Here is a 13,704-nt window from a genome sequence, read left to right as displayed (position 1 = left end):
CTGGAGTCCAGACTATTGTGGTGAACCTTTAGGTGTGAAGCGTATAAATTGTCTTGGAGCTGCACTGTAAAACTGGGCTGCCAGTTAGGACAAGCTCTGGAGACCAATAGCGTGACTAGTTTTAAGGACACCTGTGAGATCTTTGTACCTTTAGTTGCCTGGTTACTAATAGGGGGTGGGTTTGAGGCAGGTCTCTTTGTTGGGTGCAGGGGCACGGTTGGTGAAGTGTCTCCATATATCCTATCTGGACTCAAGCTTCCTTCGCTAAAGTCACAGCCCCCAGAACTTAGGCTGCCCTCCTGGTCAGATTTATCATCGTGGTGGTATCTTGGAGAGTCCCAGCCTTTACTTTCTGAATAGCGTTTTATCTTGAGAGGGTGTCTGCTGGAATCTGAAGAATGTTCATGCCTCTGAGATTTTGCAGCTTTGCAGAAGTCCTGTGGTAAGACAAGGAACAGTCTTAAAAGTTGCCGCAAAACAGTAACATCGGCTTTGGAAATAAGTAGAAACTTGCGCCTCCGGATCTTCTTGTTGCTTACCTGAGGATCCAACCCGCAAGATGAATTCATCTGACTAATCCAATCTGAAGTGGTCAGCCCTGTGTCCTCACTGCCATGGTGACCTGAAAAAAATAAAATAAATTACATGTACAACCTTGACTGAAGAGCGACAGAGAAATACATGGAATACATACATGAAGTAGGGGACAGGTAGAAAAGAGTATGACTCCTGGACCAGACTACACAGTGTTTGTGCATAGACTTGTTACTACTGAGACACATAGATCTGCAAAGGGGCTCTATACATAAAATGGTTTATATTTAAGACTATTTGTTGAGGATTTTAGGTGCTTTGGAGCCCTATACCCTAAGCTGTGTTCACATTATGTGGGGACGCCATATCCTTATAACCCTGATGACTAGATATACATAGGGATGAATCTCTAAGGAAAGGGAAATATCCAGACCCTTCTTAATATGAAAGCCAGTGGTGTGTATCATAGAAACAGGGCACACAACTGGTATGAGGCTCTGCTTGCCATAACCCTTCCACTAAGGAGAGCTCACTGCCTACAGACTTATGGAGCTCCCATTGAGTTCCACACAAGCTGTATACATTCATATGCATTTTACTCCCCCTTGTGGTGGCTTTATGCAGACAGATTTATATCATTTATCCAGTTTGGGAAACAAACATGCCAACTACAGATATATTATAAAATGAGAACACACAAAAGATCAGTACGATGCATTACATTTTTTAAGGCCCAGTATATTTGGTGAAGGTGGGGGGGGACCAATCCTGATCTTTGCCATTTCTGTGGACGTCCGTAATAAAAGCCTATTAATATTACTATTTCGCGTAGACCATGAATTCCATTAACCATGAGGATCACATGATTTGGTTACATAGATGATAAAACGTGCACACAACATTTCTTACCATTGTTCACCAATTTTGGCTCTTGAGAGTCCTTCTGAGAGAATTTGATGTGCAACTGAGGATAAACAAGACCCATTTTGCAGCCTGTGCTTCTTTCTGCTGCTGGGGTCTGAGAGGGGTAGTGCAAAGATGCCATTGTAAGCATGCCCTCAACTGCATCCTCCACCATGCTGGTTGACCTAGGAAACTCACTGTAAGACATGAAAAACATAACCTTGATTCCAATGCAATGTCTTGAGCAGGGAGAAAGATCACCACTACAGAAGTGCCCCCTTAAAATGATGAGTGTTGATTCTTACCTTTTTTGTGGAGTTTCACCAGGAGACCAGCAGTGATCATCATAAAAGGTTGCCTCCGTGTCCTCTTCCTTGAGATCAGTTGTGTCTTCCTGCGGCTGCTCATCACCTGAGCTGTCCGAATCTTCTGAGGCGCTTTTCTGCAGAAATATTGAGACCATGCAGAACATGAAATACCAGAGAACCCACTTCAGATGAAAGCAACAATATGAGCCACTAGATGGCACTGTGAGAACCACAGAAATAACTCTAAGTAGATTACACTTCTGGAGCCTAGGTATTCCCAGAACAGCCAAGAACATTTCCGATAATGGCATTAACATGGGACACTGGCAGAGAATGGAAACTGAGATCATGAAACCTAATGACCTTTAGTTATTTAAAAAAAAAAACACATTGATCGGCTGAGGATCTTTTTTTCTTCATGTAAGCCAATAGTGAAAGCACACATGGCACTGAATTATGCATCACCCTTGAAATTCACAGTGGTGGTTTTTCCTATTCCCATTATAACATATCTACGTGTAAGTGAAGAGGTTATGTACCCAGAATTCCTTCTAAAATTGCTAAATAGGCTAATTTTCTCTGCAGGAATTCAAGACGGCAGACAGAAACTAAGATATAAATTATAGAACAGATGGAGCCCAATGTCTCTGCAGCCTTTTTCTGTCCAAATTTTCATATCACATACCCCCTTCTATAAGAGGTGACCTATAATGTTCTCACATTATATATTGCCATCCACAGTACCTCTAAATATAGTGCCATCCACAGTACCCTCATTATACAGTGCCATACACAGTACCTCCCTCATTATACAGTGCCATACACAGTACCTCCCTCATTATACAGTGCCATACACAGTACCTCCCTCATTATACAGTGCCATACACAGTACCTCCCTCATTATACAGTGCCATACACAGTACCTCCCTCATTATACAGTGCCATACACAGTACCTCCCTCATTACACAGTGCCATTCACAGTACCTCCCTCATTATACAGTGCCATTCACAGTACCTCCCTCATTATACAGTGCCATTCACAGTACCTCCCTCATTATACAGTGCCATACACAGTACCTCCCTCATTATACAGTGCCATACACAGTACCTCCCTCATTATACAGTGCCATTCACAGTACCTCCCTCATTATATAGTGCCATTCACAATACCTCTCACTATACAGTGCTGTCCACAGTACCTTCTGCATTATATATAGCCATACACAGTACCTCCCTCATTATACAGTGCCATACACAGTACCTCCCTCATTATACAGTGCCATACACAGTACCTCCCTCATTATACAGTGCCATACACAGTACCTTCTGCATTATATATAGCCATACACAGTACCTCCCTCATTATATAGTGCCATGCACAGTACCTCCCTCATTATACAGTGCCATACACAGTACCTCCCTCATTATACAGTGCCATACACAGTACCTCCCTCATTATACAGTGCCATACACAGTACCTCCCTCATTATATAGTGCCATTCACAATACCTCTCACTATACAGTGCTGTCCACAGTACCTTCTGCATTATATATAGCCATGCACAGTACATGTCATTGTACTGTGCATGAGCAGTATGTAATGAGGGAGATACTGTAGGTTGCACTGTATATCTATCGTCATACAGTGTCATCCATGGTACATCCCTCATTATATATTTCCATCCACAATCTCCCTCATTGTAGTGTAGGACTGAAACAATTTTTTGATAATTTTTGCATCGAGGATTAGTTTATGTCATGTGACCACGGAGCGTAAGTGAAGCACTTGCTATTACCGCTCCGTGGTCACCCAATGGCCGGCACCGCGCTGCACTGGATTCTGACACATCGTCAGGACATAGTGCACATAAGCGCTCACTATAACCTGACGCTGTGTGATGTCAGGTCCCAGTGCAGCATGTAAAGATCTCTGAAGTGCCGGCAGCTCCCCTACAGGAGAGATAAGTATTTTATTTCACTGGCGCTGGGGACTTATCGGGAAGAAGGGGCAAAGCGCGCCTGCCGATGGCGCGGGGAAGGGGCAAAGCGCGCCTGCCGATGGCGCGGGGAAGGGGCAAAGCGCGCCGGCCGATGGCGCGGGGAAGGGGCAAAGCGCGCCTGCCGATGGCGCGGGGAAGGGGCAAAGCGCGCCTGCCGATGGCGCGGGGAAGGGGCAAAGCGCGCCTGCCGATGGCGCGGGGAAGGGGCAAAGCGCGCCTGCCGATGGCGCGGGGAAGGGGCAAAGCGCGCCTGCCGATGGCGCGGGGAAGGGGCAAAGCGCGCCTGCCGATGGCGCGGGGAAGGGGCAAAGCGCGCCTGCCGATGGCGCGGGGAAGGGGCAAAGCGCGCCTGCCGATGGCGCGGGGAAGGGGCAAAGCGCGCCTGCCGATGGCGCGGGGAAGGGGCAAAGCACGCCTGCCGATGGCGCGGGGAAGGGGCAAAGCGCGCCTGCCGATGGCGCGGGGAAGGGGCAAAGCGCGCCTGCCGATGGCGCGGGGAAGGGGCAAAGCGCGCCTGCCGATGGCGCGGGGAAGGGGCAAAGCGCGCCTGCCGATGGCGCGGGGAAGGGGCAAAGCGCGCCTGCCGATGGCGCGGGGAAGGGGCAAAGAACACTATATTGGCAGAGAACACTATAGCGGATCTAGATAGCACTGCGTAGAGAAACATGTAGAGTAAGCATGAGCAGCTCTGATCCTGCGTACCTGGTTAGTGCAATTGGCTTCGGATCCTTCAGAATCAGAGATATCGGAATATTCTGTGGGTCTGTACCTGAGCTCTGACTTGACGCTTTCAAAAAACACTGAGGGAAAATAAATATATATATATATTTAGCATTTTATAGCAATAAGGCACTCTGTAGAGTCTGTAGGGGTAATAAGAGCAGATGTGCACATACTATTTAGTGGTTTCTGATTTTCAGCTTTATCATCTGCCTCCGAACTGGAGCATGGCTTCTCCAATTTGATGTCCTTTGTCTTTTTCAATCTAGCCCGATCATCTTCATCCTCGCTATCCGCAGTGTAAAGACTCCGGTCAGTGAACGGTTGTCTCTCATCTCTGTGTAGATGAAAACATATGGGATGATCATCGATCATCTTTAAATTCGTATGTTGGATAAAACACCCCCTGAATTCAATTCAGAAAACTATTTTCCTGAAGAGATCTGTTATTAACATCGTGACCCTTGACTACACAACGCAATTTATATAAAACAGCAAAATAGCAGTGCTATTAGCGCCAACAGAATAGTGAGTGCTGCTCTGGAGTATAATACAGGATGTAACTCAGGATCAGTACAGGATAAGGCCTCATGCACACGACTGTTCAGTTTTTTGCGGTCCGCAAAACACGGAAGCCGCCCGTGTGCCTTCCGCAATTTGCGGAACGGAACATGCGGCCCATTGTAGAAATGCCTATTCTTGTCCGCAAAACGGACAAGAATAGGAAATGCTATATGTTATATACGTAACGGAGCAACGGATGCGGACATTTTTTGTGGCCCCATTGAAGTGAATGGGTTCGCACCCGAGCCGCAAAAACTGCGGCTCGGATGCGGACCACAACAACGGTCGTGTGCATTAGACCTATGCAATGTATGTACACAGTGACTGCACCAGCAGAATAGTGAGTACAGCTCTGGTGTATAATACAGGATGTAACTCAGGATCAGTACAGGATAAGTAATGTATGTACACAGTGACTCCACCAGCAGAATAGTGAGTGCTGCTCTAGAGTATAGTATAATTATAGGGAGTCACTCAGGATCAGTACTGTAAGCATACAGTGACTACTGTAAGCAATACATTAGTATTTTATGGTGTGCTGCAATACTAACCAAATGTACACGGTACTGTAATTAAAAAGATACACTGCTGTAAATCAACTCTAATCTAGCATCTGATAATCCAGAAAGTTTTATAATCTAGCACTTTTTAATTCATGAAGAACAGAAGTTAAAATATAATGTTAAATTTCACAAGAACATGAGCAGAAGGCGGGGCAGCGTGGAGGTCACTGCTAAGGGGGCGGGGCAGCGTGGAGGTCACTGCTAAGGGGGCGGGGCAGCGTGGAGGTCACTGCTAAGGGGGCGGAGCAGCGTGGAGGTCACTGCTAAGGGGGCGGAGCAGCGTGGAGGTCACTGCTAAGGGGGCGGGGCAGCGTGGAGGTCACTGCTAAGGGGGCGGGGCAGCGTGGAGGTCACTGCTAAGGGGGCGGGGCAGCGTGGAGGTCACTGCTAAGGGGGCGGAGCAGCGTGGAGGTCACTGCTAAGGGGGCGGAGCAGCGTGGAGGTCACTGCTAAGGGGGCGGGGCAACATGGAGGTCACTGCTAAGGGGGCGGGGCAACATGGAGGTCACTGCTAAGGGGGCGGGGCAACGTGGAGGTCACTGCTAAGGGGGCGGGGTGCTGTATTGGTCACTGTTAAGGGGGCGTGTCCCTGAGAAGGTCAACGTCAAGGGAGTGAGGTGCTGTGAAACTCACTGTTAAAGGGGTGGGCTGCTGTGAAGCTCAAAGTTAAGGAGACGGGCTGCTGTAGACGTCCCATTGTAAGGTGGCGGAGCACTGGGGGGGGGGTCAGTGTTAAGGGGTGAGGGGCAGTGGAGTTCACTGTTAAGGGGGCATGGTGCTGTAGAGGTCACTGTTATGGGGGATACTGTGGATATATTTTAACGACACACAAACATTAAATGAAATAAGCAGGTCCTTCCACATACCCTACTATTCTTCCACTGGAAAGTAGCAGATGGAAGTCATTGTCTTTCATCTTTTTGTCCAGCATCAGGGATGATGGCTGTAGCGATTTCATATTCAATTTATAAGTTCCCATATCCTAAAAAAAAATAAAAAAAATTACAAAAATGAAAAGAGTTGTCCAGGGTTAGAAAATTCTGGCTTCTTAACCCCCTTTCCCCCCAAAACACAGCTCCACACTTGTCAACAGGTTATGTGCAGTATTACAGTTCAGCCCCATTCACTCTAATGGAGCATAGATGCAGTACCAGATACCACCTATGGCCCATAATCAATGGATGCTTACCTCCTGCCAGGGAGACATCTCCAACCTTTTCAACACCTCCCGAGTATGATGCTCCAGGATATCAAGATTTGAGGGGGCTTTGTTCGTATGGTCCCGCAGCCGCCTTGCTTTCCGCTTGGAATGATGAGATGACTTATCGTGTGGGGATCGGGAGAGTGGACACAGCCCATGAATTACCTGAGATTTGACTGGCTTGCTCCCCTCCTCCTGCAAACAAACACATTTATTTATTTACAGCCTTTATACTTCATTTTATCTAAAGATAATGACTTGTGATCTCCTTCATTACATACTGCATACAGTAATTCTTTGGCAGATGTCAAAGCTGAAATCTCCCAGCATTCTCTGCTTATTTAGGGCCTCCTGTGATTTGTATTCTATAAAGTGCTGTCATCTGATGTAAGAAAAACTGCCCATTCCCTGCATTCTAGAAGCTCAACTTAAATTGTTAAGGGCGTATATGACAAAGTGTGCGATGTTGGACATACTATTTAAAGGGGTTCTCTGGGAATTAAAAGAGTTGTCCCATTAAAAATATTCTACAGCTTCCAAACCAGCACCTGGATCTGAATACTTTTGTAATTAAAAATGTATTATAGCTACTGAGTTATTCAATGAAATCTGTCTGTATAGCGCCACCTGCTGTTTGCTCTTTTTCTAATTTCTCTGTCCTGCTCACTGAGATGGAAGCACATGCTCATTTCCATCCTTCAACTGCCACCAGCTAGAGCAGAAAGGACACACCCCTGAGAAATACCACACTCCCTAAACTGACAGCTTGAAATAAGTCTAGAAGATTGGAGCAATGAATGGGGAGATCTCTGGATACATGTGAGGAACAGGGCTGGTTCTAGCTGTGCTAGAAAGAGGTAGTCATGTACTAGATTATGTATGATTTTAATTTTTTACATGAATAAAATTACTGGAAATAACACAATATAACTTTATTATAAAAACTTTTCCAAATAATAAAAGCTACTTATAATTGCTCTTTTTCTTAAGAGGCAAGCGTCAAAGTTAAATAAAATGGCCACTGCCCTATTAGCAAACACAAAACCAGTCTTAATAGTTCTAGGCTGGACGGGTTACTTCAAAGCAGTAAGCTAAATAGCCGTCTTGGCTCTCCTCACCACTCCTGCTGCCTGTACTTTCACTGTTGTGTTACTACTAGAGATGAGCGAATTTCATATTTTGAAATTCGTTCACGCTTCTGTTTGGTGGTAAAAGCAGAATTGCGCTATGGATTCCATTACCACGGACCATAACGCAATTCTATTAATGAATGCATAACGGAATGCCTTTAGAGGCATTCCGTTATTCATTCCGTCATAATAGAAGTCTATGGGCTGCAAAACGTATCCGTCTGGTTTCCGTTATGCAGGGGAGTCCTCTCCTGCATAACGAAAACGGGACGGATCCGTTATGCAGGCCATAGACTTCTATTATGACGGAATGAATAACGGAATGCCTCTAAAGGCATTCCGTTAAGCATGCCGTCATAGAATTGCGTTATGGTCCGTGTTAACGGAATCCATAACGCAATTCTGCTTTTACCAGCAAATGAAGCGTGAACGAACTTCACAACATGAAATTTGCTCATCTCTAGTTACTATACAAGGCTGATTCATTACCTGTATGTAAGATTGTTATTCGTGACAGCAAGAGCGGCGAGTAGACCCGAGACAGCTCTCTAGCTAACTGCTTTGTAGTAACCAATTCAGCCTTGTAATTAGGACAGGTTGTGTGTGTGCTAATAGGGAAGCAGTCATTTTATTTACCTTAATGCTTGCCCCATAGACAAATCGAGCCATTATAAATAATAAATGCCATTTTAGAATGTGCTTATAATAAAGTAATGCAGTGTTTGACTCCAAAAAATATTTAAGCATTAAAGTAACTGTATTGCATAAGACCTCTGAGGCTGAAGACTGGGGTCAGATGTGAATCTCTAGCATGACAAGCTGTTCCCAAACCATATTTCCCAATTAAAAATAAAAGTTTGTCAAGCACAACAACGGACACTGTGCTCCATAAAGTAGCTGGCATAATGAGAGATTTCACAATATGAATTCTGCAGGGAGATCACAGTCCCTACATGCTCTGTAGTAGGCAATACAATGTAGTTCTGCAAGGAATGAGGATGGCTTTAATTTCTAGTCAAGTATCAATAATGCTAAATTCCAATTTTTTTTTTATTTCCTATTCTTTAACAAAGGGTTGTAGGATTCAAGGTCTTCTAGAAAATATGGTCTTTTTTTTCCTAAGTACACAACTTTTTAGATCTGTCTATAGTTAGCCTTGGAATGGAATTATATTATATATATATATATATATATATATATATATATATATATATATATATATATATATATATATGGTATATATATATATATATATATAGCCGAAAAAAGGACAGCACTCCAGGTAAAAAAAGCAGTGGTGTTTAATCACCCATGTGGATGGCAACGTTTCAGCTCAAACAAGAGCCTTTTTCAAGCAATGAACACAGTGTATGCTGGGGTATATATAGTCCAACCCCCATTACATCATAATAAAATCAATCAACAACAAAGATTAGAAATAAAGTGCAGGAGTGCATATACAATATCAAAATACAGATACAAATGTGTAGTACCCATAGGCGAAAAATCGCTACAGTGATATATCAAAAATATAATACATAGTGTACATATTATAACCTACAGAGAGGTAATTAGTGATTAGGGACAGGTGTACACAAAGTGGGAGGAACAAGAAATGATGATGCTGCAAAAATGAGGGGAAAGCGGTGACATACCCAGCGCCGTTCATCGTGTCACCGCTTTCCCCTCCTTTTTGCAGCATCATCATTTCTTGTTCCTCCCTATGTACACTATGTATTATATTTTTGATATATCACTGTAGCGATTTTTTCGCCTATGGGTACTACACATTTGTATCTGTATTTTGATATTGTATATGCACTCCTGCACTTTATTTCTAATCTTTGTTGTTGATTGATTTTATTATGATGTAATGGGGGTTGGACTATATATACCCCAGCATACACTGTGTTCATTGCTTGAAAAAGGCTCTTGTTTGAGCTGAAACGTTGCCATTCACATGGGTGATTAAACCCCACTGCTTTTTTACCTGGAGTGCTGTCCTTTTTTCGTCATTGTTCATCTGGGGTAAGCAGCTACATCCCTGGACCTAGCACCCATATTGCTTGTCTCCAGTGCCGCCATTATTTTCTCTTTATATAATATATATATATATATATATATATAAATATGTTACAGTATAACTGCTGTTAGAGGTAGGTTTTAAGAATAAGCTGTGAGTGGCCATTATATGACTTGTATCTGGCAGTGATTTAGCAGCTTCCCCCTCTGCTATCTGCCTGTATTTCTATTTTTTCTCAGCTAGTGGGAGGAGAGTAGCTGGTTTCATGTCTACCCATAGACTACAAATGGAGAAAAAGGAGATCCTGCTCTTGTAACTCTCTGTACCACACTCTCCAAAAGAAACAATAACCGAAGATATTATACAGCAGTACTGAGCCGCTTAAATGTGAATACAGCACTGAATTAAGACTAAATCAGCAGCAGTCAGTTTCTCTGCCTCTGCCTGTCTTTTAACCACCTCCCGACCGCCTAACGCACGGATGCGTCCGGAAGGTGGTTGACTCATTCCTCCTGGACGCATCAGTGCGTCATCTCGCGAGACGCGAGATTTCCTGTGAACGCAGGTGCGCGCGCTCACAGGATCGGAAAGTAAGCGAGTGGATCTCCAGCCTGCCAGCGGCGATCGTTCGCTGGCAGGCTGGAGATGTGATTTTTTTTAACCCCTAACAGGTATATTAGACGCTGTTATGATAACAGCATCTAATATACCTGCTACCTGGTCCTCTGGTGGTCCCTTTTGTTTGGATCGACCACCAGAGGACACAGGTAGCTCAGTAAAGTAGCACCAAACACCACTACACTACACTACACCCCCCCCTGTCACTTATTAACCCCTTATGAACCACTGATCACCCCTGATCACCCCATATAGACTCCCTGATCACCCCCCTGTCATTGATCACCCCCCTGTAAGGCTCCATTTAGAGGTCCGTATGAATTTTACGGATCCACTGATAGATGGATCGGATCCGCAAAACACATACGGACGTCTGAATGGAGCCTTACAGGGGAGTGATCAATGACGGAGGTGATCACCCCATATAGACTCCCTGATCACCCCCCTGTCATTGATCACCCCCCTGTAAGGCTCCATTCGGACGTCCGTATGATTTTTACGGATCCACTGATACATGGATCGGATCCGCAAAACACATACAGACATCTGAATGGAGCCTTACAGGAGGGTGATCACCCCATATAGACTCCCTGATCACCCCCCTGTCATTGATCACCCCCCTGTCATTGATCACCCCCCTGTAAGGCTGCATTCAGATGTCCATATGATTTTTACGGATCCACTGATACATGGATCGGATCTGCAAAACACATACGGACATCTGAATGGAGCCTTATAGGGGGGTGATCAATGACAGGGGGGTGATCACCCCATATAGACTCCCTGATCACCCCCCTGTCATTGATCACCCCCCTGTCATTGATCACCCCCCTGTAAGGCTCCATTCAGACATTTTTTTGGCCCAAGTTAGCGGAAATTATTATTTTTTTTCTTACAAAGTCTCATATTCCACTAACTTGTGTCAAAAAATAAAATCTCACATGAACTCACCATACCCCTCACGGAATCCAAATGCGTAAAATTTTTTAGACATTTATATTCCAGACTTCTTCTCACGCTTTAGGGCCCCTAGAATGCCATGGCAGTATAAATACCCCACATGTGACCCCATTTCGGAAAGAAGACACCCCAAGGTATTCCGTGAGGGGCATATTGAGTCCATGAAAGATTGAAATTTTTGTCCCAAGTTAGCGGAAAGGGAGACTTTGTGAGAAAAAAAAATAAAAAAATCAATTTCCGCTAACTTGTGCCAAAAAAAATAAAATTCTATGAACTCGCCATGCCCCTCATTGAATACCTTGGGGTGTCTTCTTTCCAAAATGGGGTCACATGTGGGGTATTTATACTGCCCTGGCATTCTAGGGGCCCTAAAGCGTGAGAAGAAGTCTGGGATCCAAATGTCTAAAAATGCCCTCATAACAGGAATGTGGGCCCCTTTGCGCATCTAGGCTGCAAAAAAGTGTCACACATCTGGTATCGCCGTACTCAGGAGAAGTTGGGCAATGTGTTTTGGGGTGTCATTTTACATATACCCATGCTGGGTGAGAGAAATATCTTGGTCAAATGCCAACTTTGTATAAAAAAATGGGAAAAGTTGTCTTTTGCCGAGATATTTCTCTCACCCTGCATGAGTATATGTAAAAAGACACCCCAAAACACACTGCCCAACTTCTCCTAAATACGGCGATACCACATGTGTGACACTTTTTGCAGCCTAGGTGGGCAAAGGGGCCCACATTCCAAAGAGCACCTTTCGGATTTCACAGGTCATTTACCTACTTACCACACATTAGGGCCCCTAGAATGCCAGGGCAGTATAACTACCCCACAAGTGACCCCATTTTGGAAAGAAGACACCCCAAGGTATTCCGTGAGGGGCATGGCGAGTTCCTAGAATTTTATATTTTTTGTCACAAGTTAGCGGAAAATGATGATTTATTTTTATTTATTTTTTTCCTTACAAAGTCTCATATTCCACTAACTTGTGACAAAAAATAAAAACTTCCATGAACTCACTATGCCCATCACGAAATACCTTGGGGTGTCTTCTTTCCAAAATGGGGTCACTTGTGGGGTAGTTATACTGCCCTGGCATTCTAGGGGCCCAAATGTGTGGTAAGAAGTTTGAAATCAAAATCTGTAAAAAATGACCGGTGAAATCCGAAAGGTGCTCTTTGGAATGTGGGCCCCTTTGCCCACCTAGGCTGCAAAAAAGTGTCACACATCTGGTATCTCCGTACTCAGGAGAAGTTGGGCAATGTGTTTTGGGGTGTCATTTTACATATACCCATGCTGGGTGAGAGAAATATCTTTTCCCATTTTTTTATACAAAGTTGGCATTTGACCAAGATATTTATCTCACCCAGCATGGGTATATGTAAAATGACACCCCAAAACACATTGCCCAACTTCTCCTGAGTACGGAGATACCAGATGTGTGACACTTTTTTGCAGCCTAGGTGGGCAAAGGGGCCCATATTCCAAAGAGCACCTTTCGGATTTCACCGGCCATTTTTTACAGATTTTGATTTCAAACTACTTACCACACATTTGGGCCCCTAGAATGCCAGGGCAGTATAACTACCCCACAAGTGACCCCATTTTGGAAAGAAGACACCCCAAGGTATTCGCTGATGGGCATAGTGAGTTCATAGAAGTTTTTATTTTTTGTCACAAGTTAGTGGAATATGAGACTTTGTAAGAAAAAAAAATAAAATCATCATTTTCCACTAACTTGTGACAAAAAATAAAAAGTTCTATGAACTCACTATGCCCATCAGCGAATACCTTAGGGTGTCTACTTTCCGAAATGGGGTCATTTGTGGGGTGTTTGTACTGTCTGGGCATTGTAGAACCTCAGGAAACATGACAGGTGCTCAGAAAGTCAGAGCTGCTTCAAAAAGCAGAAATTCACATTTTTGTACCATAGTTTGTAAACGCTATAACTTTTACCCAAACCATTTTTTTTACCCAAACATTTTTTTTTATCAAAGACATGTAGAACAATAAATTTAGAGAAAAATTTATATATGGATGTCGTTTTTTTTGCAAAATTTTACACCTGAAAGTGAAAAATGTAATTTTTTTGCAAAAAAAACGTTAAATTTCGATTAATAACAAAAAAAGTAAAAATGTCAGCAGCAATGAAATACCACCAAATGAAAGCTCTATTAGTGAG

At 44.0% G+C, this 13,704-nt stretch overlaps 1 protein-coding gene across 1 annotated transcript in view; it reads right to left on the bottom strand.

Moving 5' to 3' along the window:
- Window positions 1-13,704, bottom strand: part of KDM7A (lysine demethylase 7A) — a 91,298-nt gene that overhangs the window by 3,494 nt on the left and 74,100 nt on the right. Inside the window, exons 12-19 of the mRNA XM_040438877.1 lie at window positions 6,783-6,989; window positions 6,460-6,575; window positions 4,643-4,803; window positions 4,449-4,546; window positions 1,743-1,879; window positions 1,444-1,634; window positions 540-622; window positions 149-437 (exon numbers count right to left, since the gene is read on the bottom strand). Coding sequence (XP_040294811.1) covers window positions 149-437; window positions 540-622; window positions 1,444-1,634; window positions 1,743-1,879; window positions 4,449-4,546; window positions 4,643-4,803; window positions 6,460-6,575; window positions 6,783-6,989 — 1,282 coding nt within the window. The remainder of the gene's footprint in view (window positions 1-148; window positions 438-539; window positions 623-1,443; window positions 1,635-1,742; window positions 1,880-4,448; window positions 4,547-4,642; window positions 4,804-6,459; window positions 6,576-6,782; window positions 6,990-13,704) is intronic.

Source organism: Bufo bufo, chromosome 1, assembly GCF_905171765.1.
Source record: "Bufo bufo chromosome 1, aBufBuf1.1, whole genome shotgun sequence".
Taxonomy (NCBI): domain Eukaryota; kingdom Metazoa; phylum Chordata; class Amphibia; order Anura; family Bufonidae; genus Bufo; species Bufo bufo.
This window is presented reverse-complemented; position numbering and strand designations above follow the sequence as displayed.